The sequence below is a fragment of the Hippocampus bargibanti genome, linkage group LG16 (genome assembly GCF_051943395.1).
Source record: "Hippocampus bargibanti isolate YZ-2025 linkage group LG16, ASM5194339v1, whole genome shotgun sequence".
Taxonomy (NCBI): Eukaryota; Metazoa; Chordata; class Actinopteri; order Syngnathiformes; family Syngnathidae; genus Hippocampus; species Hippocampus bargibanti.
The window spans coordinates 18,150,575-18,175,121 of NC_142749.1; the positions used below are offsets into that span (position 1 = coordinate 18,150,575).

Below are 24,547 nucleotides of genomic sequence, written 5' to 3' on the forward strand. Positions count from 1 at the left end.
ATCTTGTTTATTTTGAAAGGGGAGATAAGAAAGGCAACAATCACTCCTGTTGTAAAGTTATTTTCTTACGCTGGTCGATTGTTGGCCTTTTTTTAATCATGTTTTCTCTGCTGTTGGCCATCTTTAGCTCCTTGCGTCACATGAAACTTTACACAAGCGCACCAGCGACCCCAGGCGGACCTACAAAATTCACAACAACAACAATAACAATACTTGCCATCAACCCCCTGAGTTGCCCGAAGCCCCGCCCGAGTATGTTTGTATGAATGGCAGATTGTTTAGCTGAGAGCAGCTTCTGGCTGACTATTCCAGTTGGAGAGCAAACAGGAGGAAAAAGCAACCGGGCAGGAGGGAACTGCCGCCTCTGCCATACAGGACATGCGACAAGCTACCGGAAAACAGGTAGAACGCAGCTTTGACTCTCCTGACTTCAAAATAAGAGCGACTTGAGCGACTTTATAGGTTTTTGGATAATGCGATTATTCATATTTAAGACGTATATATGTATATGATCTATATATTTTAATGTGATGTATTATTATTAGCTATCAGATAGCTAGTTAGCTTTCTGGCTATTTGAGTTACTTCCTGGTTGAGTGAACGCTGGCGCGTGTGGCTGCCGCTCCTCACCCGCAGAAAAACGGATCCAGTGACTATAAAGTATTATTAAAAACTAAGCCTTTATATTAATGCAAATATCATTTTTAAAACACTCAAAAATATTTAGCTACTAATAATACATTTTATTTCTAAGCGCCTTTCAAAACTCTCAAGGTCACTTAACAGTCACAAGATCAGTTTTTCTGTGGGTTAGCAGCGGCAGCCACATGCACCAGCGTTCACTTACCCCGGAAGTTACTCAAATAGATAGCTAGCTAGCTAGAAAGCTAGCTAGCTACATAGCTAATAGATAGTTTTTCTGTGGGTGAGCAACTCAACCCACTCATAGAAAGCTAACTAGCCAGCTAATAGATAGCTAATAGCTGGCTTGCTAGCCAGCCAGATATCTAATAGATATCTCACTCGATAGCTATACAGATAGATAGCCTGCTAGAAAGTTAGCTAGCCAGCCAGATAGTTGGCTAGTGAGCCAGCTATATAGCTAGCTAGCCAGCTAATGAATAGCAAATACATAGCAAATAGCTAGCTAGCTTTTAGTCCTTTTCATCGAAAAATCAAGTAGACTCTTGGAAATCCCGATGAAAACGAGGACTTGATTGCTGCGCGGCTACGCTAGCAACTGTCATTCAGAAACGCTGCTCGAGACTCTGAACATTTATTCTGAAATCTTCCTGACTCTACTTTGCATAACACTCTTAAAAGAATAAAATGAGTAATAGGATACGACTATTACTGCTATTAGGTTATAAAAAATGTATTCGAAACATTTAACGAAACAAATAAATATATCCATTTCGTCGTATGGTTTTTTTTGTGACAATTGTTTTTTTTTACGTGACACCGACTTGTTTTATTTTGCAAAGCCGACAACCGGAATTGCGAGCGTTTCCGTCTCCATCTTGAAGGAGGTCAGTTTTTTTTACCACTTGCTTTCTTCCCCCCTCTGCTTCTCTTTCCCTCTCTCTGTCTCCTTCTCCCCATTCTCTCTTTAAGACGACTTTAGGATGGAGCGCCTATGTATTGATGAATAACATTTTTATATACAAGTACGTAGCTTTCTCGAGTTATTTTTGTAGTTTTGTTTTTTTCTGTAGCCGCCCCCTTTCCAATGAGAAGACGTAGAAGATGGAGCTTCACATTCTAGAGCACAGCTTGAAAGTGGCGAGTATAGAGAAGGAAGGGATCCAAATTTGCACTCACGGATTAATCAAACTCGCCTTCTTGGCCTCCAAAACCAGGTACGTCCATTAGTTTCCTCCACGTCGCCAAACCTGCACGTTAATGTTGGACTTTAAAGGCAGCTAGCTTCAAATGTTCGTCGTTTTTCGATGTTTGCCACTAGTTTTCCGAGGCGTCGCAAACGCACCGTAATGCTGTTTAAATGTGTGTGTTTTTTGATCGATTCAGCTCCGCTTTTCTCGGGCCTTTATGCGATTATTGCCACCCTGAGCTGGGTACACGCCAACCCGGCGTGCGTATCGACTTGTATATCTGTCTTTTACCGGGCCTGTTCTCGCCCAAACTCCGTTTTTAAAGCGTCAAAAGTGGCATGATTGCTGCTGCGTTGCGTTCAAAGACCGGCGTTGCAGCTCGGCGACGAGAATGTCGTCGTGCGAGGAGAGGCCTTTGCACTTGTTTTCGTCGCCGGTCTGTGATTAATGTGAGCCTTAAGCAGGTTAAGTTCCCCTAAACGCACCATGTGAGCTCGCCAAAGCCTTTCCCAAGCACGCATTTCATCTCAAATGATTCCCTCCTGACACTTTTCCATTTTCCCCAATAGGATCGAACGCAACGTCGAAATGTCTCATCGTTACATGTCGGAAATGTTGCCTTCACCAAATTGTCGTTAATCGTACAGGCACTATTATAAGTTGGATGGGGGCGGGGTGGGGGGGGGGGGTTGACTTTGTACTTGAGTACTTTTACGCTGGCAGTAGACCTATTAACGAAGTTAAAGAAAATCTAATCAACATAGACAATGTTAATGTTTTTTTTCAAAAGCAACCATTGTCTTGCCTATGTGGGTGTGATCCTAAAATCCCCCCCCCCAACCCCTTCAGGCCTTCTGGCCTCCCCTCCGTCCACAAATATTTGATGTAATTAATGTTCCCACGGGTCACTCGGAGTTCAGCGGCAGCAACAACAACAACAAGACTCTGTCAATGAGTCCTTGTGAAGTTCCTTACGTGATCTGGGAATTCAACTCATGGCGAGGTTCAATTAGCTCAGTAGCGGCAACCCGATCAACGCTGTCATTAAATCGGGCCTCGGATGGACAAAAACAAAATTTGGAGAGGTTTTCAACCCGCGTTTCCAGACGTGAAATCCCAACGTGTCCCTTTGGCCTTATAGACGTTACCACGGCCCACGTGGTGCATATTTTTTGGGTCGCGTGACCTGGGCGGAGGTCGCACCTGCGAGAACTGAATGGGAATCGCAAATCTTACCTTGGGAAATAACGACAATACGAATTGTTTAAACTTATACTGACGCTCCACAACTTACGAACGAGATATGTTCCAAACACGTGTTCATAAGTGAATTAATTCGTAAAGTGAATTAGTTCGTAAGGTGAATTCATTCGTAAGGTGAATTTGTTCATCAGCTGAATTTGTTCATAAGTGAATTCGTTTGTAAGGTGAACTCGTTCTCAAGGTGAATTCTTTCATTCGTAAGGTTAATTCATTCGTTCGCAAGGTGAATTTGTTCGTAAGGTGAATTCGTTCGTTCGCAAGGTGAATTCATTCTCAAGGTGAATTTGTTTGCAAGGTGAATTCGTACGTGTGGCTGCCGCTGCTCACCCGCAGAAAAACGTATCCTGTGACTGTAAAGTGTCCTTGAGACTTTTGAAAGGCGCTTATAAATGAAATAAATAATAATACATTTAATTTCTAAGCGCCTTTCAAAACTCTCAAGGACACTTTACAGTCACCGGATATTTTTTCTGCAGGTGAGCGGCGGCAGCCACACGCGCCAGCATTCACACAACCCGGATTCACGAGTACAGTGATACCTCATCTCACAAACTTAATTGGTCCCCAGAAAGTGTGTGTAAGGCGAAAAGTTTGTCTGCCAAACCTTTATTTCCCATAAGAAACCATTAAAATGAGAATAATCCGTTCCCAGGTCCCAATAAAACATCATTGTCTACTGAATAAGCCTTAAAACTCCACAAAATAGACCTTATTTTATGTATAGTAAATGTGTTATTGTATTGTAATTAAAATAAACTGCACTGGCTAATAAAGTGACCTTTGTGTATTATTATTATTATTATTATAATAGGGGGTGGGAAAAAAATGGCGGCGTTGTTGCCGTGGCGTTTCATATCCGCCATCTTCCACTCAGGTGCAAGTTCTTCAGCCTGACGGAGACGCCGGAGGACTACACCATCATCGTGGACGAGGAAGGTTTTAAAGGTGAGCCCGCGTGCGTCTCCGCGGCAACGGTGACATCATGGCCGACGTTGTGTAACGAAGGTTGCGGCGTCGCTCAATGTTTGAACACACTTTGTCGCTAATGGCCGCCTGGCCGGGGGCCATTCGTCTTCGCTGAGTGAATCCGCGTGGTCGCGCACCTGACCTAAACTCCTCCGTTTCCCTGGTTACCAGAGAGAGTTTTTAATTTATTTTTATTTTTCATAAGACAGAATTGTAAGTTAACTATTAGCTAGCTAGCTTTCTATCTATTTGAGTTACTACCGGGTTGAGTGAACGCTGGCGCGTGTGGCTGCCGCTGCTCACCCGAAGAAAAACTTATCCTGTGACTGTAAAGTGACCTTGGGAGTTTTGAAAGGTGCTTAGAAATGTATTATTATTATTATTAGCTATATAGCTATCTAGCTAGTTAGCTAACTGTCAATCTGGTAAATACTCAATGTTCTGGCTAGCTAGCTAGCATTTAGCTATCTATCTATCGTTTAGCTAGCTAGCTAGCTAGCTATTTGAGTCAGGAAACATATTAGCTATCTAGCTAGCTTGCTATCTATTAGAGTTATTCCAAGTTGAGTGAACGCTGCCGCGTGTGGCTGCCGCTGCTCACCCACAGAAAAACATTATCCTGTGACTGTAAAGTGACCTTGAGAGTTTTGAAAGGCGCTTATAAATGAAATGTATTATTATTATTATTATTATAAAATGTAATAATATGATATGTCTTCCCGCAGAGCTGCCCGAATCGGAGCACATCAGCGTGGCCGAGGCCACGTGGCTGGCGCTCAACGTTGTGTCGGGAGGCGGAAACGCTTCCAACTCTCAACCCATCGGCGTCACCAAAATCGCCAAATCGGTCATCGCCCCCTTGGCCGACCACAACATTTCCGTTTTCATGCTGTCCACCTATCAGACGGACTTCATCCTGGTGAGTGGCATTGTCGACCAATTGGGGTTTTGATCAAAAATAGAGTTTTGTTTTATGCCGAGGTTTACAACTGAAATGGGTTCTCGATTTAACTGAGTGCACCTGAATGCACCACTCGACTCCCAGCTGCTTCTGTAAATGTCACTTCCTGATACATCACGCGCTTATACGTCACTTCTTGATGTGTCACTTCCTGTAATTTCACTTCCGGTTATGCCACGTCCTGAAATGTCACTTTGTTATACGTCACTTTCTGATGAGTCACTTCCTGGAATGTCACTTCCGGGATGCCACTTCCTGTAATGCCACTCCTGAAATGTCACTTCCTGGTATGTCATTTCCTGTCATGTCACTTCCTGAAATGTCGCTTCCTGATATGTTGCTTCCTGAAATGTCACTTCCCGATACGTCACTTTCTGATGAGTCACTTCCGGAATGTCACTTCCTGATATGTCATTTGCTGAAATGTCACTTCCTGAGATGTCACTTCCTGACATCTCACTCTTGTAATGTCACTTCCTGGAATATCACTTCCTGAAAGCTCACTTCCTGGAATGCCACTTCCTGGAATGTCACTTCCTGAAATGTCACTTCCTGATATGTCATTTGCTGAAATGTCACTTCCTGAGATGTCACTTCCTGACATCTCACTCTTGTAATGTCACTTCCTGGAATATCACTTCCTGAAAGCTCACTTCCTGGAATGCCACTTCCTGGAATGTCACTTCCTGAAATGTCACTTCCTTGTGCCACATCTCATTGTGACCAACGCATTCTCCTCCATTGTGAGTCAACATGTTTATATTTTTCAATCACGATTTAAAAAAAAAAGAATCAGACATTGATTATCATGGCAAATGTTTCAGTTTTCCACCAAATTGGTTTTTCGAACAGCTTTCTGGAAAGGATTATGGTCGAAAAGCCAGTTTGCACTGTATTGATGACCGAAAAGTATGAATCTGTATCTCCTGCAGGTCCGAGAACGAGACCTCCCCATGGTCATGCACACGCTGTCTTCGGAATTCACGTTGCTGCGGGTGGTCAACGGGGAGACGGTGGCCGCCCACCGCTTGGGGGTGACCAACGGTTTTGTCAAACCCAAACTCGGTACGGGAACAAACGCCCGAGCGTCCCATTCGTTCTTCTCACCAAACGATTTTTTTTTTCTTCACAGCGCCGCGACCAATCATCCACCCGCTCTCCAGTCCCAGTAACATGTTCTGCGTGACCAGTCTGGATCCGGACACGCTACCATCTGTCGCTACTTTGCTCATGGATGTCATGTTCTACTCTGGGGGGTAAGTTGTTTACCCCCCACTAGCAAAGTGAGGAAAGGAAAGAAAGAAGTAGAAAACAAAATACTGGAAAGGCAGCCACTCTTGCAAGCGCCATCTTGAAGTAAAAAAAAAACCAACAACAAAAAACTCAATAACAACACAAAGACACATAGACTCATTCATTCTTCAGCACTTGCTGTACCCTCTTTGTGACATGAAGCGGTTCTAGGTGAAAGAGGAGAGGATCGAAGCATCCTTTTCAGCAGTGTATCAGGGACGTCATGGTGGAATGTGCACGACAAGCTAAATGTTGAAAGCAAACACGCAGCTGTAGCATCCATTGACGAAAAAGAGACGAAAAAAGAGTTAATTCCTAAGTTATATGCTTCAGGAGTTAACTGAGCTTGAAATGGGGGCAATTGTCCAAAATACAATAAAATGCATATTTATATAGCGCTTTAACTATGCAACAAAGCGCTAACATGGAGGAAAAAAGGGTCATTCTGCCCCCTTGTGGGGAAAAAACATTTCCAGAGGTCTGACCAGCGCATTATCGGCCCCCAAGCATGAAAAAACAAAACCCAAACGAATTTGGGAATGGCGCTCTACGTCATCTATTCAATTCCCGAAATAATTTCTGATTGGCAGTGAATGAGTTCAATTGCAAGGCGACGCGCGCTACGTCGCTAATTAGCCGAGTTTCATTTCTGCAATGCCCAACATGACTTTACCGCACTTTATCGGCACCCAAGCAAGAAAAAAAAAACCTAAACCCGGACAATTTCGGGAATGGCGCTCCACGTCATGCATTTCAATTCTTGAATACATTCGATTTTGCTCTTTTTTTGGTTTTTGTCTTAAGGTCGAAAGAATCGGGCGCTAGCAGCGAGGACGCTAGTCACATTCGGTTCTTCTCGTTCTCCCTCATCGAAGGCTACATTTCGCTAGTCATGGACGAACAGACGACGCAAAGGTGAGCCATGGCGGCTTTGACTGCCCCCTCCCCAAAGAAAAAAATGCTAATCACCCAACACTACTTCCCCCCCCCCACTTCCGCAGGTTCCCAAATAACGTCCTTTTCACCAGTGCTTCGGGCGAACTCTGGAAAATGGTTCGAATCGGGGGGCAACCTTTAGGATTTGGTAAGTCAGCCAGCCAGATAGCCAGCTAATAGATAGCTAGATAGATAGATAGCTAATAGATAGGCAGCGAGTTAGCTGGCTATCTAGCTAGCTAGCTATTTGCTGTCTACTAGCTATTTAACTAACTAGCTGGCTATCTAGCTAGCTATCTATCTATCCCACTATCTATCTATCTATTAGCTGGCTATCTATTAACTAGCTAATAGCTATCGATTTGCTAGCTGGTGGCTATCTATTTGCTGGCGAATGGCTACCTATTCGCTATCTATTCGCGAGCTATTAGCTATTCGCTGGCTAACATCTATCTATTCGCTGGCTATTAGCTATCTATTCGCTAGCTATTAGCTATTTATTCGCTAGCTGTTAGCTATCTATGCGCTGACTATTAGCTATATATTCGCTTGCTAGCTAGCTTGCTATATATTAAGTTACTTCGGGGTTTAGAAATGAAATGTATTCTTATTTTTAGCTATCTAGATGGCTATCTAACGTTCGTCGCGGCGTGTTTTATGGCCGCCATTTTTGATTTGAACAGACGAATGCGGCATCGTGGCTCAAATATCGGAACCCCTGGCGACCGCCGACATTCCTGCTTACTATATTAGCACCTTCAAGTTTGACCACGCCTTGGTGAGTCGGCCATGTTTTGGATTTTGGGGGGGCGGAGTCATTGGTTGATTGGCTGTTTTCAAATGGATACCAAGCAAGCGCGGCATCTTCCGCAGGTTCCCGAGGAGAATATCCAAAGTGTGATCGGAGCCCTGAGGAGCGACAGCAACCTGGCGTAGCAAGACAAAAAAAAAGACAAAAAAAAAAAAACAACAAAAAAAGGTTCCCCCCCCCAAAAAAAAAAAAACTAACTACCGAGAGCTAATTAGCGGACCGCCGTGTCACTCAGCCATTTTTTCCCATTTGCGCTCCTTCCCCTTTTTATCCCTTTCGATTCCAGCCCCGCCTCCTTTTCAACTGGCCCCGCCCCATCCCCCCGTTGGTCCCACCTACTTGCAGGCTCCGCCTCTCTGTAGTTTTTGCTGCTTCACTGTCATCACGTAATGTGTGAGTTACAAAATCCCCCCCCCACCACCACGACTGACTGACTGACTGGCAAGGATGATGAATGTACTTGCGGAAGAATTCAAAAAATAAGCTTTTTTCACTACTTTTTATTTTTTTGTTGTTGTACAATTTCAGTTTTTTCTTGTCTTCAGGTTTTTTTACTACTTTTTTTTGTTCTACAATATGACATTTATTTTGTTTTGAGGGGGTCTTTTTTTTTGTCTTCACGTTTTTTTTACTACTTTTTTTTGTTCTTTAATTTCTGATTTTTTTGAGGGGGTCTTTTTATTTGTCTTCACTTTTGTTTCTTTTTTTTTTGTTCTATAATTTGAGGGTTTTTTTTTTTGAGGGGTCTTTTTTTGGTCTTCATATTTTGTCTCTTTTTTGTTTTTTATTACTAATTTTTTGAGATTTTTTTTGGTCTTTTTTTGGTCTTCATATTTTTTTTTTTTATCAATTTTTTCCACCCCAATTATTTCTAGGTGTTTTATTTCCTCTTTTGTTGATATATTTGTTGTCTTTTTTATTCTTTCCTGACTTTTTTTTAGGGTTTTTTTTTGTGTTCACGTTTTTTTTTTTTAAATCTTTTTTTTCTACCCCAATTATTTCAAGGTGTTTTATTTCCTCTTTTTTGTTTATATTATTTTTTTGTTTTGTCTTTTTTGACTTTTTGGGCGGGTCCTTTTTTTATTGTTTACTTTTTTTTTTTTTTTGCTCAATTTTTTTTCTTCTTCCTTTTTCCACTCGTTTTTTGTTGGTGCCAAGATATTATTTTTCTTCTCTTTTAATTTGAAAGCCTAGAGTGATGCTGCCTTTTGTGGTGCAATCTGAGGCCGCGACGCGTTGGCGTGAAGTTGTAGATTCATCTTGATAACGACCCCTCACCCCCTAATTTTTTAATTTTTTTGTTTTGGGGTCACGGCGCTCACCCTACAAGCAACCGTCACCTCTCGCCCCACCGTTGCTTCATTTTCAGTCCATATGCTAACGACAGTGGATATGTAGCATTGATAGTTTGTTGACTACTTGATAGCGATCAGCTTAGAACGTGACAATACCCAATATCCCCCCTCAACCCCGCCACAATAAGACAATGCTAACTTTACATTGAAATATTTTGTACCGACTGAATGTTTTTTTTTTTTTTGCCTTTTCACTTGGTGTACCTGTCGTCGTCATCACTGGTTCACAAATATCGTTTAATAATTCATACAGGGGGAAAAAGGGGGAAAAATGAAAGAAAAAAATGTTTTATTTGGGTTTTCTTTTGCGATCTTGTGAAATTGGCGCTAACACTTTGGGCCGAGATTTTTATTCACTTTATTCTGAAGGTCATTTTTGTTGTTGTTTTTTTGTTTTGTTTGTGAGCCGTCTCATTGCAGTAAAAATCCAGTAAAATTCCTGTAAAATTTCAGTACAATTTCAGTAAGATTTCAGTAACATTTCAGTAAAATTCTTGTAAAATTTCAGTAACATTTCAGTAAAATTCCAGGAAATTTCAGTAAAATGCGAAAATCTAATCACTTAGCTTTCAGTTTTCACAAGGCCAAAATCTCTCACAAATACTTCGATTTCGGGTGTGAAAACTAAAAAGATTAATTAAGTTACTTTCTTTTTTTTCACCAATAAGCTAATGCTAACACAAATAGATTTAATTTGGCTACTAACGTCATTCTATTTTATGTTGCTAGCCGTAGCTGGCTTTTGGGCTACCAGCACATTTTAATTTTATTTTGAAAATACTGTAGATTGTAGTTTATAATTTTAAACATTGTAGGTGGGATTTTTTTTTTTTTTTTTGTTTTGGCTTTCAGGTTACACAAAAAACAATTTGCTTATCCTAAAATCACAAAACAGCCATCCGCTGCTATAAATGTAAATTTTCCCATTTTTATTTATGGAATTCAACTAAAATTTGCCCGCAACATTGCCAACATTTATCAAATGCGATGAAATTATAATCACTATTTTAGATGATTTTTTTTAAATATATAATCTACCCCCAAATTTCCCCCCTAAAAAAATATATATAGCAAGTATATTATGTCATCCATAAATTGTGTTTGTCGATTAATGTTTTTTTCCCCACAAAAAAATAAATAAACTAATCTTGGACCAATAAAACAATCAATTTAGCAAGTCACAAAACTAGCTTGACTAGTAGGGGGAAAAATGACAATTCCTTGTTAATATGAGACAAAGACTAAGAAATAAATGAGCTTAGCCTTACTTGCTCCGATTTTCTTGCTAACGACTGCACGATTAATGCGAAAAATTAGCCTCGCGTTAGCTCCTAGCATATCTGCAGTTAACCGTTTTTGGGTGAAATTATACTCATTTGTTTACTTTTCTATTTTTATTTTTGTACATTTTTGTTTTTGATAATCAACCCAAAATTTTGTCAATCAGGTTTCAACTGTCATGATTCATATTTTCTTGCAAAAAATTACATAAAAATCTCACTAGTATAGGCGTCGTTTACCAAGAAACAATTAGCTTAGTTCATGAAACTCGCTAACGCTGCTGAAAAAACTCAACTTTAAAACCCTCAACGTTAAATCATTCACAACAAACCAGTGAACGATTAGCCTAGCTTAACTTGCGCTTAATTTTTTGGGCTAAAAAGCAATTATTGTGTCCACAATTAGTTAGCTTAGCTTTAGCAACTCAATGATTCTACCACATGTATATTTTTTGTCGCCAAATTCTTAACAACAATTAGCTTTACTTCACTTTTTTTTCCTCCACCATTTTGTTTTCCCGCCGCCAAGAACGCAGAGAAAGTGTTAGCATTAGCGGTGACGACGTCATTGCTCCCAGTGTTGACATGTTAGTTCTTTTTTTTTTTTTTTGTCCGTAATGTATTACTGAGCCACTTTTTGTGACGAGAATAATGACGACACAATAATAATAATAATAATAATAAGCTAACACGCGAAGGAAGCTCCGTGTCTATTTTCCGATCTTTGAAACTCCGCCTCCCTGACAAATCTCTCAACCAGTCGTCTGCACTTTAATGCAGGTTGGCCTCACCACTCAACCCCCACCCCCTCAAAAAAATTAATAATCCTGCTGTACTGGTGAGCAAAAAAAAAAAAAAAAAAACGGGAGTTGTCTCTTGGTTTTAAGCATTTGCTGATAACAAAAAAAATGTATTTCTTGCTTGTTGTTTCAAGTTGTTGTTGTTGTTGTTAGTTTCTTCACCTTTCAGATTCGACTAGTCGATTAAAAAGAAAAATACAATAAAAATTGTCAGTGTTAAAACTCAAATGGACATTTTGACTGATTTTTATTTCTTATTTTTGAGAGGTGGTTTGAAATTTTCTATCTATTAGCTAGCTACGTAGCTGGCTATCTATTTGCTATCCATTTGCTCTCTATTAGCTAGCTACCTAGCTGGCTATATATTTGCTATCTGTTTGCTATCCATTTGCTATTTGTTTGCTATCTATTAGCTAGCCTCCTAGCTGGTTCCCATGTTTGAGTTGCAGTGGAGTCTCCCTCACGGGGGTGGGGGTCAAAGGGTCAGATCCCGTGGCGAGCAGCTGGTTTGGCTGAATTTCTCACCTTTTGCTCCAAAATGATTTTAGCTAACTCACAGAAGCGGCGCCACAGTGTGGTTAATATTGTAAAACTCTTGTGTCTTGTGTACCCCTGAACGAACGCTCTTCATGAACTCGGGCAACACTATTTCATATAATAATAATAATAATAATAATAATAATAATAATAATAATAATAATAATAATAATAATAATAATAATAATAATAATACTTTCATATCTTTCTTTTTTTTCTCCTGCTCACACAGCTCCTCTTGTATTCTAGTTGATAAGAGCAAATGGTGAGTAGTTTTACTTTATTTAAATATTATTGTGCCGGTGATCGTTTTATGGTCTTGTTCGTGTAGTGAGTGTTACTTCCGGTTTGAGTGAACGCTGGTGCGTCACCCGCAGAAAAAGAAAATTGTTGTTATCCTGTGACTGTAAAGTCCCCTTGAAATTTTTGAAAGGAGCTTTAAAATAAAATGTATCATTATTAATCGATTTGTACTTGACTTGCGTTATTACCATCACTTGAAAGCGAGTGTTCTCTGTCAGCTACGAAAGGACCTTTAACAGACGAAGAAGAAATACCGAGCTCTGATTGGACACCACTACGGAAGAGGAAGGCTTTACGGATCGTCTCTTTCCGTTTGGTGGGGAGGTTGAATCGCTGCAGCTAACCGGTCGTCCTGTCACCCTTCTCCATTCCGGGTCAATGTTTGGACGTCGGACGACGCCCGGTACAGAACCAGACAAGAACAACAACGAGATGTTGCTTGCTCGTTCTTGCAAAAGTCGTTTTATCTACTGCGAGTAACGACGAGGTGAGGTGAGGTCGGCGACAAACAGCGAACGTCAGGAGCTAGCTAGTTAGCTAGCTAGCTAGTTAGCTAGCTAGCTAGCTGCCTTCTGCTAGATTATTTCTCTCCCCTGCAACACGCTTCTTTTATTAACGTCGACGACAAGATATGTTAAAACGGTCGTGTACACACAACTTATGAGACTATGTTGCACATGGCAACCAACAACAAGCATTTAAATGTTTAGCTTCTCATCGGACACAACGTTAGCAACAGCCGCTGCAAAGCTAGCATAGCCCTTACTCAGGCTGTCATAATAAATTGCAGTAGTCTGTGTGTGAATATATTTATATACATATGACATTCATTTGTATGTACTGTTTGGTTGTGTGGAGATCGATTAAGGGCCATTTTTTAACTGAAATCAACCCCTCGTCATTATACGTTAGCAGATTTGCGTCTTTTTCCATGAATTTCGCTTTTATTTTGGAAACCTACGAACAGCTCTTTTACAGAGGCATTTGTGTATTTGTTAGTTTTAACGCATCAGTAATAATCAAACGAGGTTCTGTGAAAGATAAATTCATGAGAAAGTTGGTTACACTTGCGTTGTTTCATTTGTAGTGTAAGGCGCCATTTTTTGCCGGACTTTGTGGACTCAAACTGGCGGAAATGGACGAACAAAGCGTGGAGGTTTGTTGGTCGCCGCACAAATCCCAGTCCGGCTCATTTTATAATGGTCCCATTTGTTGTTTTGGTGGACGTAGAGCATCGCCGAAGTGTTTCGCTGCTTCATCTGCATGGAGAAACTGAGGGATGCTCGCCTCTGCCCGCATTGCTCCAAACTCTGCTGCTTCAGTTGCATACGAGTAAGTGGGACATGCTTTTATTTTGGCGCGCTGTCTTAAAACGATCAATCGCTCCTATCGCTTCTTGGTACAACCGTAGCGGGTTGTTAGTGCTGCGTCATAATAATAATAATCCATTTCATTTATAAGCGCCTTTCAAAACTCTCAAGGTCACTTTACAGTCAGAGTTTTTCTGTGGGTGAGCAGCGGCAGCCACACGCGCCAGCGTTCACTCAACCCGGAAGTAACTCAAATAGAATACTATAGACAAAGAGATAGAAAGCTAGCTAGCAAGCCAGTAGATAGGTAATAATAAATACATACACACAAAGAAATACAACAAAATGAATACAAAAATACACGCATAAATCGATAAATAGGTAAACAAAGATGTGCATGAATAAATAAATAATACATGGGTGAATAAAAAAAATAAATGAGTGAATGATTGAATAACTAAATAGATGCACACAATTTTTCTTTGGGTGAGCAGCGGCAGCCACACGTGCCAGCAATCACTCAACCCGGAAATCACTCAAACAAATAGAAAGCTAGCCTAATAGATAGCCAATAGATAGCTAGCTAATAGAGCTGCTAAGATTGTTGACATTGATGGTGCCCAATCACTTTTTTAGAACATGCTACTAATGTTGTAGAGATGGAGGTGCTTACTACCTGGTGCCCACAGTCACTATCTTTGGCTCAGCTAGCTAGCTAGCTAAATAATAATAATCCGTTTGATTTATAAGCGCCTGTCAAAACTCTCAAGGTCACTTTATAGTCACAGGATCGTTTTTTTCTGCGGTTGAGAAGCGGCAGCCACATGCGCAAGACGCTTCTAAATGAAATTTATTATTATTAATATCAGTAATTTTGTAGTATATCTCCGTTTGGCGCCCTTCCTTCACACTTTTCGCGTGGACGTTAACATTCACTTGTTCTTGTTGACAGCGCTGGCTGACGGAGCAGAGAGCTCAGTGTCCACACTGTCGGTAAGTGCGCCAACGTCCACTGAGCCTTTTTTTCCCTCCAAAATCCCAACGATGCTTCAGAGCGTCCCGATGGTGCGCCTGCAGGGCTCCGCTACAGCTGAGGGAGCTTGTGAACTGCCGCTGGGCCGAAGAAGTGACGCAGCAGCTGGACACCTTGCAGCTGTGCAACCTCACCAAGCACGAGGATAACGACAAAGACAAGTCAGACCCTTTTGTTTTTTGAGTTTTTGCCGAGCGCCGCCTCCTAATTCGCGACTAGTTAAAATAATAGTACCAGGCGGTGCCTCTAGATGGCAGTACAGTGATACCTCAGTTTTCAAACTCCTCGGTTTACGAACGTTAAATTTGAGAAAATTTTGCCTTGGCATACGAACTATTTTTCGGGATACACATGGAGCGCGAACGAGTCCGTTCTCCTAACAAGAAAATGGCAGCTGACTGTTTTTGTCCTCTATCCCCCGGTCAAGAAACGCAGCAGTGAGGGGGGGGTGGGCTTTAAACATTGAAGAGACAGGCAGACGACAGAGAGAGAGAGTGAGAACATGGATAGAAAATAGTGAAATTGGGACTCCTACTTTGATAGATCAAAACCAGACTACAAGGTTAAAATATCCCATCAATCAGGCTCCACAAATAACCCGAACAAGCCATCTGTAAACTTGATGCAAAAAGCTATTAACCCAGCTAAACAAAACACAGTTGATGAGGAACAAGGTAAAATTATCGCAAAGAAAGCAACTACAAGGGATCATTCGTCAAGATGGTGAAAGAAGGCCACGTTCCTCATCAAGTGTTTAATGCTAATGAAAGCGGCCACTCCATTCCATCAAGCCATCAACGACCATCACAAAGGTCAATAAAACAACTTTATTATACAGTACAGTTTATTTCTTTCATTATAATACCATAGCGCATTTATTATACATAAAATAAGGCCTATTTTGTGTAGTTTTACGGCTTATTTAGTAGAAACATCATGTTTTATAGGGACCTGGGAACGGATTATTCTCATTTTAATGGTTTCCTATGTGAAATCAATTTTTGGGATACACACTTTTCGCCTTACACACGTGATCCATTTTGTTTGTATTTGTTTTTTGAAGATGTGAGAACCACCACGAAAAGCTGAGCGTCTTCTGCTGGACGTGCAAGAAATGCATCTGCCACCAGTGCGCTTTGTGGGGCGGCATGGTGAGCGAGCCTCGCCAAAAGAGTCGCCGGGTCCCGCCCCCGATTGTGCGCCGACGCCCTATTGTTGTGTTTTGCGTAGCACGGCGGCCACACGTTCAAACCCCTGGTGGAGATCTACGAGCAGCACGTGACCAAGGTGAAAGAGGAAGTGTCCAAGTTGCGGCGGCGCCTCATGGAGCTCATCGGCCTGGTGCAGGAAGTGGTGAGCGCGGCTCGTCGGGACGCCCCGCGTGATGGCGACGGGCGTGTCGCGGCGCTATAAATGTCGCCGTTTGGGACAGGAAAGGAACGTGGAGGCGGTGCGGGGAGCCAAGGACGAGCGGGTGCGCGAAATCCGCAACGCGGTGGAAATGATGATCGCGCGTCTGGACAACCAGCTGAAGAACAAACTCATCACGCTTATGGGTAGGAAGGCTGCTGCGCTCACACACATATTTTATTTATGTATTTAGTTGTGTGTTTATTTTTTAATGTGTACATATATATATATATATATTTATATTTTATTTTCAAATTTTTGTCTGCATTTTTATGTTTATATATTTATTTACTTAATTATTAGTTTAGTTATTTTCTTCTTTATTTTTATTTATTTATGTATTCATTTATTTGTTTTTATTTTTTTAATTTCAGTCTATAGTTATTTATTTGTGTATGTATTTTTATGTTTATGTATGTATTTATCTGTGTATTTATTTACTTAATTGTTAGTTTGTTTGTTTATTTTTGTGTTTATTTCTATTTTATGTAAGTGTTTATTTATTTTTATTTTTTAATTTCAGTCTATATGTTTATGAATTTTTGTTTATGTATGTATTTATGTATTTATTTAGTTAATGTGTTTGTTTATTTATATTCTTGTTTGTTTATGTGTGTTTATTTTTATTTTATGTATGTGTTTATTTGTATTTTTTTCAGTCTATATATTTATTTGTGTATGTATTTTTATGTTTATGTGTGTATGTATTTACTTCATTGTGTGTTTGTGTGTTTATTTTTCATTTCTGTATTTATATATTTAGATTTTTTAAATTTCAGTCTGTATTTATTTATGTATTTTTTTGTTTCTTTATTTAATTATTAGTTTGTTCATTTATTTTTCATTATTTTTATTTTTCATTGATGTATTTATTTATATTTTTTTTATTTCTGTATGTATTTATTTGTTTAAGTATTTATTTTTGTTTTGTAATTTCTGCCTGTATTTATTTATGTATTTTTGTTTATTTATGTTTTATTTATCTGTGTTTATTTAATTATTAGTCTGTGTTTTTATTTGCCATTTATTTTTGTATTTATTTATTTGTATTTTTTAAATTTATCTATGTAATGTCTTGAATTCTTGTATATTTGTTTATTTTGTCATTGGCACCAATACAGATGTCGCGATTCAATATTAGAATTATTATTGCGCTTGTGAAAAAAATGAACACACCAAAACGTATTTATTGGATCCGAAATATCTTTTTGGCCCCGCCCACTCTGAAAATACAAACACTCACCTCTTCCTCCTTTGTCATCAGGCCAAAAGACGTCGTTAACCCAGGAGACGGAGCTGCTGGAGTCCATCCTGCAGGAGGTGGAGCATCAGGTTGGAGCACTTCCTTGTTTGGCGTATGATTGAGCCTTTTTATTTTTCTTCTTCTTCTTGGAACGATTTTGAAGTCCAAAAAAATAATTGTATCCATTTTTCAAGATGAACGGCAATATTTGACCCAGGTGACCTTTGACCTATTTTTGTCTTGTTTTCTCACCTGCCCCCCAATAGCTCCACTCGTGCAGTAAAAGCGAGCTGATCTCCAAAAGTCCCGAGATCCTCCTCATGTTCCAGCAGGTCCACAGGAAACCCATGCAGTCCTTCGTCACCACGCCGGTGCCGCCCGACTTCACCAGGTACTTGAGACACTTTATACAAAAAGCTACCCATTCCATCAAACCATCAACGACCATCACAAAGGTCAATAAAACAACTTTATTATACTGTACAGTTTATTCATTTCTTATTACAATACCATAGCACATTTATTATACATAAAATAAGGTCAATTGTGTGTAGTTTCAAGGCTTATTTAGTTGGAAGTTATGTTTTATGGGGACCTGGGAACGGATTATTCTCTTTTTAATGGTTTCCTATGGGAAATTACTGTTTGGAAGACACACTTTTCGCCTAACACACACCATTTGTGTTTTCCAGCGAGCTGGTTCCAGCGTACGACTCGAGCACTTTTGTTTTGGTCAACTTCAGGTACGTACGACCCGAGACGCCGTTGAAGAAGGTTTTGGTTACAATTATCATCGGGGATTTTTATTTATTAATGTCTTTTTCAGCACCTTGCGTCAGCGGGCCGACCCGGTTTACAGCCCCCCCTTGCAGATCGCCGGACTCTGTTGGAGGCTCAAAGTTTACCCGGTTAGTTCCTCTCATCACTCTTTCTTGACATCGAATGGGAATCTATTGTTATCGTACGATGATCTGGATCCATATTTACCCACCCTCCTCCGCCATGTTCCTTATTTCGGTTACCGTGATACCTCAGTTTACGGACGCTTTAGCTCGCAAACATTTTGCCTCACACCCCCTTTTGTTGACTGCAGACGTGGTTTGTTATCGAGTGGAGTACTTTTGCTAATACGGGACCGAAAAAGACCCCAGCACAGGCTCGTGTTGAGCCGAAGAAGACAAAAAAGAAAATGACGGTTGAGCAGAAGAAGGAGATCATCGAAAACCACAGACGAGCTGTGCGTTGGTGTGACTTAGCGTCCCAGTAGCAGTATGCTAAGTCGACCGTTGCGACGTGAGGCGAAGGGTGTTTCTGTGTTGTCTAATTAACGGTCTCGGGCAATAGAAGAGGTTGAAAAACTTCTGTTGATTTGAATGAACGAAAAGCAGATAGCAGGGGACAGTGTGAGTGAGGGTATTATCGCCAGCAACTTCACTCGGATATCATCAAGAGGCAATGACCATCACAAAGGTCAATAAAACGACTTTATTATACTGTAGTTTATCAATAATAATGTTTATTTCATTACAATACAATAGTACATTTATTATACATAAAATAACGTCTATTTTGTGTAGTTTGAAGGCTTATTTAGTAGACAAGTATGTTTTATGGGGACCTGGGAACGGATTAATCTCATTTTAATGGTTTCTTATGGGAAATACATGTTCGGCAGACTCACTTTTCGCCTTACACACACTTTCTGGCAACCAATTAAGTTCGTCAGATGAGGTATCACTGTACTCGCGAATCCGGGTTGAGTGAACACTGGCGCGTGTGGCTGCCGCTGCTCACCTGCAGAAAAAATATCCTGTGACTCGCTATGTACTCGCAAAAATGGAATTGTCATTTCTTTGCCTTGTGAAACGGGTGAAAACGGGTTGGATGATTTGAAACCTTTGTAATAAAAATAAAAATAATAATAATAAAAATAATAACTAAAAAAATTATAATAATAATAAAAATGATAATAATACATGTCAGTTATAAACACCTTTCAAAACTCTCAAGGACACTTTTGTTTGTGATTGAGCGAAATAAAAAACACAGAAATTGGGTGGAGGGGTCGTTTTTTGACAGCGCCGTCGCATGCTAATGTGTTAGCAAAAATAGCATCCAGTTTCTTGTCCTTGCAGGACGGCAACGGTGTGGTTCGCGGAAACTACCTGTCGGTCTTCTTGGAGTTGTCTGCCGGACTCCCCGAAACCTCCAAGTCGGTCTCATCATTTCCACATCGAAGCCCCGCCCCTCCCTAACCTCCTTAACCTTGAGGCGTTCCTCATGGTACAGGTACGAGTACCGCGTGGAAATGGTGCACCAGGCCTCCAGCGACCCGAGCAAGAACATCATCCGCGAGTTTGCGTCCGACTTTGAGGTGGGCGAGTGTTGGGGCTACAACCGCTTCTTCCGACTGGATCTGCTGGCCAGCGAGGGCTACCTCAACACACAGACCGACACGCTGGTGCTGCGGTACGCACAATCGGGTGCCGATAAAGCACTGGTCAGACCTCTGGCAATGTTTTTCCCTTTCACGAGGGGGCGGCATTTGCCTTTTGTCCATGTTAGCGCTTTGTTACAGCTTCAGTTGCTGTTAAAGCGCGAGAGACATCAATTTGCATGTATTGCATTGTATTTCGTACATCTGCCCCCATTTCAAGCTCATATAACTCCAGCCCCATATAACTTAGGAATTAACTCTTTTTTTAATGATGGAAAAAGATAGTCTAAGGTTTCTAACGCCAGACTGAATGTTTATGTAGTCCTAAAGCTCAATATTCTGTGGGTCCTGCAATTTGAGTGAAAGTGACAAAAACCCTGGCACATCGTCCGCCAGTCAATGAGTTAAAAGCTCACAGTGCGCCTTGTGTATGGTCATTATAATAGATATCATTTATTTTATGATTTCCTAGCTTCTATTTTGGTGCATTAAAAAAATTGTAGCTAGCTATTCGCTAGCTAATAGTTTTCTATTCACTTGCTATTGGCTAGCTGGCTTGCTATCAATTCGAGTTATTCCGTGTTGAGTGAACGCTGGCGCATGTGGCTGCCGCTGCTCACCCACAGGCAAAAACTTATCCTGTGACTGAAAAGTGACCTTGAGAGTTTTGAAAGGCGCTTAGAAATGAAATGTACTATTATTGTTATTATATGTCATTAGCATGTGTCATTCGCAGATTCTGCAAAATGGCCGTGCGCCCAATAATAATAATCATCATCATCATCATAATCATAATCCATTACATTTCTACGAACCTTTCAAAACTCTCGAGGTCACTTTACAGTGACGGGATCGGTTTTTCTGCGGGTGAGAAGCGGCAGCCACATGTGTCAGCGTTCACTCAACCCGGAAGTAACTGAAATAGATAGAAAGCTAGCTAACAGATAGCTAATAGATAGCCAGCTAGTCAGTTAGCTAACTAGCTAGACAGCCATATGGCTAATAATTAGCCAGCTACATAACTAGCTAGCTAGCCAGATAGCTAATAGATAGCAAATAGATAGCCAGATAGGTAGCTAGACATATAGCTAATAGAAGGCAAATCGATAACAGCCTATTGTTTGATTCCCCCCGCCTCCAGATACCAGGTCCGATCGCCCACTTTCTTCCAGAAGTGCCGAGACCAGTACTGGTACATCAGCCAGCTGGAATCGGCGCAGAGTGGCTACGTCCAGCAGATCAACAACCTCAAAGAGGTGACACGGGTGGTTTGGGGGCCTTTGACGAAGGCAAGCGAATAATTTTTTGGGATGTCGGGGTGTCCGTCTCTCAGAGGTTAGCCATCGAAGTGTTCCGCCACCGTTCGTCGCGTAGCTCCTCCCCCCACGACCTGAGGGAACGAATCCCTCGCCCCGTCACCGGCAAGAAGACGGACGACGAAGCGACGGTGCACGACGACGACTCCAACGTAAGACCGCCCCCCCGGGAGCGCCGCCCCCCCCCCCCGTAGCGAGACCTCACTCCCGCCGTCCCTTTTGGGCAGCTGTCGGACGGCGACCTGGAGGTGGACTGCCTGACGGAGGAGGAGGCCAACCCGCTGGACGGCAGCAGCACGTCGGGGAGCTCGGCGGCCACCAGCAACACGGAGGAGAACGACGTCGACGACGAGACCATGTGAGCGGCGGCGAGCCGAGACCTAAAAAACCCTCTTCAAAGTGGCTTTGACGTGTCCGCCCGCCCGCTCGCCGTGCCGGTTCAGGTCTGGCGAGAACGACGTGGACTTCGTGGGGAACTTGGACGCCGAGGAAGGGGAGCTCCCCGACGACGACTTGGATGGCGCTTCAGGTACTGATCGCCGCGACTCATCAACACGGGCTTTATTTGCCTTGGAGGAAGGTGACTCATTCCAACGGGCGCCCACTTGCGGCTTTGGATGCACATTATTGATTAGCTTTGACCTTTAAAGATCTTATTGATGACCCGGAAGGGGAGAAAAAAAAAAACACAGGTGTCAAACGTGAGGCCCGGGGGCCCAAATCTGGCCCGCCACGTCATTTTATTTGGCCCGCGAAAGGAAATCAAACCTGTGAAATTCTGCGAGTTAGTGATCCCGAGCTAGCAAGAAATTTAGCTGGCTAGCGACCCCGAGCTAGCTCGTGGCCAAGCTAGCATGCGACCCCGATTGAGCTAGCGATTGAACTAGCTAGCATTACAGCTAGGTAGTGGCCCTGAGCTAGTTCGCGACCCCGAGCTAGCTAGCAACACTGAGCTAGCTAGCGATTAAGCTAGCGATTGAACTAGCTAGTGTTAGAGATAGCTAGCGGCCCTGAGCTAGCTAGTGACCCCTACCCGGCTAGCTAACGATCAAGCTAGCTAACACTTAGCATGTGTTTCTTCTGCTGCTGTTTCCTCCCTAGGCGGCGCCAGCTCCCGTCTGCGCTCGGCCCTCCTCAGCTCCGCCGCGGGCCGGGCCTCGGGCGGGGCGGCGTCCTGCGCCGGCGGCGCCGCGGGCGGCAGCTTGCTGGACATGGACCCGGTCATCCTCATCCAGCTGCTGGATCTGAAGGAGCACAACAGCGCCGAGTCCCTGTGGGGCCTTCAAGCCGCCCGTCGCATCTCGCTCCTCCAAAATGCGGGCGGCGCCCCTTCCCGGAAAGAGCGAGAGCGCCGCCCGCAGGCGGTGCGCCGCTCCCCGCCGGACTCGGCGGTTCTGGTTCGCCTCAAGGCGCAAATGGCCGAAGTGCGGAGCAAGATGTCCGACGTCAAGAGCCAAGTGCTGGAGGCCCGCGCCGCCGGCGATTTCGGACCCGGACCGTCGGGGATTTTTGGGGGCCAACCGGAACCGGCGGACGGACGCAAAACCGGCCTTCGTACCGGTGAGAAAACCCCAAGTGTCGCGTGGGTTGTGGAAATCCAACGCGGGTGTCGGCGACCAATCATTTGCCGGTGACGTCACCCCAAGAACGAGACGCTAATGTCGTTTTCAACCCCGACCAGGACGAAAATATCCGCCATCCGTCCTGGATCGGCGGAGTCCCGAGCAGACCCAAAAAGACTCGGAGGAATCGAACGCGGACGCCGAACTCAAAGACACCCCTGATGGTTTGTAGCGCCGTTTATTTGTCAATATTGATCATTGATTGACAATACAAACCTTTTTAAAAACAAGTCACACGCGTCATCTGGCGTCCCGCAGGACGAGCGGGCGTAACGGACGACGCCCGAGTCTCCGCCGAGCCGTCGCCGCCGCCGCCCTCCAAGGCGCAGCTGTACACGCCGTCGATGTCCGCGGACGTCGTCTTCTCCGCTAACAGCTGCGGGTACCGTGCATCATTAACTAGCTGGCTATCTCTTTGCTATCTGTTAGCTGGCTGGCTATCTATTACCTGTCTGGCTACCTAGCTAGGTATCTATTAGCTGTATGGTAGCTGTCTGGCTAGCTAGCTGGCTATCTGTTAGCTATCTAGCTAGCTAACTATTGGATAGTTAGCTATCTATTAGCTATGTATTAGCTGGCAAGCTAGCTTTCTATCTATTTCAGTTCTTCTGGGGCGTGTGGCTGCCGCTGCTCACCCACAGAGTTTTGAAAGGCGCTTAGAAATGAAATGGATTATTCTTATCAGAAATGGAAAATGGCGAGCGATTTCCTCCCCTCATTGACCTCCCGGTGACCTTCCACAGGGCGGCTGTGTTGCACTCGGAGTCGGAAAGTTCCGGAAACTCCCAACGTTCCTTGCTGGAGGGGCCAGCGGCGCAGTCCAGTGAAGGTCAGTTTAAGCCCTCGGGGGCGTTTTAAGAGATCCTCACCCCAAAAAAAGCCACACTCGCGTCTCATGGTTTCCCTTGTAGAACCGCTGGTGTCCATACCGGCGACCAGCAGTGAGAGCGACACCGAAGATGAGGACGACGCACACGGCGCCGACTGTCGCTACGACGACCAGACGCTTCCCTGCTCAGGTAACGAGCCGCCGTTTTGTGACCCAAAAAAATGATTTTTGACAGCGGCTTCCTTTATTTTTGACACTTAAAGGGGAGTCGCTCTCGGAAGACGTGACTGACAGATGATGTCACCAAGATGGCTACTTTCCACGATGACCACCATCTTTGTACCAAATTCCCATTCTGATGGAGACCTCAAACTCTCCCAGTGCCCCCACCAAGATGGCTACTTTCCACGATGACCACCATCTTTGCAACAAATTCCCATTGTGATTGAGATGATGGAGACCTCAAACTCTCCCAGTGCCCCCACCAAGATGGCTACTTTCCACGATGACCACCATCTTTACACCAAATTCCCATTCCGCTCGCCTGCATGATTTCAATTATTATTAATTTTTAAAAATCATCCAACATGTCAATCATTGTGAAGAGCGCATTGGCACGGAGCATTGCTGTAATGATGCAACGCTAATTCACATTTGGGCTGCTAACGACTTTTTTTGCGCACTTTACAAGCGTCCATTCCGTCATTTTTTTTGTGACACTGAGCCATTTGTTTTGAGTTACCTTCACCGAGTTGAAATGAAAACGGTACGTGTGCACGTTTTGTGAAGGAAAATGTCTGCTTGCGTTTGGCTTCGAGCCAAAGGAAAGAACAAGAGCGCCACCTGGAATGGTGAACTTGAACCTTTGTTTGTTGATAATGTTGACTGATCCTTGTTTTGCAGGTAATAAAGGCAATTTTAGCGTCGTCTGACTCTGGCCATTTATTCACCCGAGCTGTGAGGAGAGTTTGCAACGGAGAGGCTCGTTTTGGAAAAAGGACGATGGACCA

At 42.9% G+C, this 24,547-nt stretch overlaps 2 protein-coding genes across 2 annotated transcripts; both read left to right on the forward strand.

The window, feature by feature from the left end:
• The first annotated feature begins 1,544 nt into the window (after positions 1-1,544).
• Positions 1,545-8,750, forward strand: castor2 (cytosolic arginine sensor for mTORC1 subunit 2). The gene is made up of 9 exons (XM_089017062.1): positions 1,545-1,859; positions 3,970-4,040; positions 4,787-4,980; positions 5,955-6,087; positions 6,155-6,278; positions 7,120-7,230; positions 7,317-7,399; positions 7,935-8,029; positions 8,125-8,750. Exons 1-9 carry the CDS (start codon positions 1,747-1,749, stop codon positions 8,185-8,187), a joined length of 987 nt encoding a protein of 328 aa, XP_088873188.1. The 5' UTR covers positions 1,545-1,746; the 3' UTR covers positions 8,188-8,750.
• Positions 8,751-12,648: 3,898 nt separating this feature from the next.
• Positions 12,649-23,982, forward strand: trim37 (tripartite motif containing 37). Its single transcript, XM_089017468.1, has 24 exons — positions 12,649-12,824; positions 13,425-13,493; positions 13,568-13,669; positions 14,600-14,640; positions 14,725-14,841; positions 15,744-15,831; positions 15,911-16,033; positions 16,113-16,236; positions 17,355-17,422; positions 17,600-17,724; positions 18,026-18,076; positions 18,160-18,241; positions 19,469-19,545; positions 19,623-19,802; positions 20,912-21,026; positions 21,104-21,238; positions 21,314-21,444; positions 21,530-21,615; positions 22,188-22,646; positions 22,768-22,872; positions 22,967-23,090; positions 23,452-23,537; positions 23,620-23,727; positions 23,801-23,982. Exons 2-24 carry the CDS (start codon positions 13,473-13,475, stop codon positions 23,833-23,835), a joined length of 2,583 nt encoding a protein of 860 aa, XP_088873594.1. The 5' UTR covers positions 12,649-12,824; positions 13,425-13,472; the 3' UTR covers positions 23,836-23,982.
• Positions 23,983-24,547: the final 565 nt, after the last annotated feature.

Excerpts from the sequence above, each read along its gene's own strand:
- castor2 (XM_089017062.1), top strand. The coding sequence starts at position 1,747 with ATGGAGCTTCACATTCTAGAGCACAGCTTGAAAGTGGCGAGTATAGAG. Across the intron at positions 7,231-7,316 it reads GACGAACAGACGACGCAAAG|GTTCCCAAATAACGTCCTTT; the intron begins GTGAGCCATGGC and ends CCACTTCCGCAG. Across the intron at positions 8,030-8,124 it reads TCAAGTTTGACCACGCCTTG|GTTCCCGAGGAGAATATCCA; the intron begins GTGAGTCGGCCA and ends CATCTTCCGCAG.
- trim37 (XM_089017468.1), top strand. The coding sequence starts at position 13,473 with ATGGACGAACAAAGCGTGGAG. Across the intron at positions 14,641-14,724 it reads GCTCAGTGTCCACACTGTCG|GGCTCCGCTACAGCTGAGGG; the intron begins GTAAGTGCGCCA and ends GTGCGCCTGCAG. Across the intron at positions 21,027-21,103 it reads AGATCAACAACCTCAAAGAG|AGGTTAGCCATCGAAGTGTT; the intron begins GTGACACGGGTG and ends TCCGTCTCTCAG.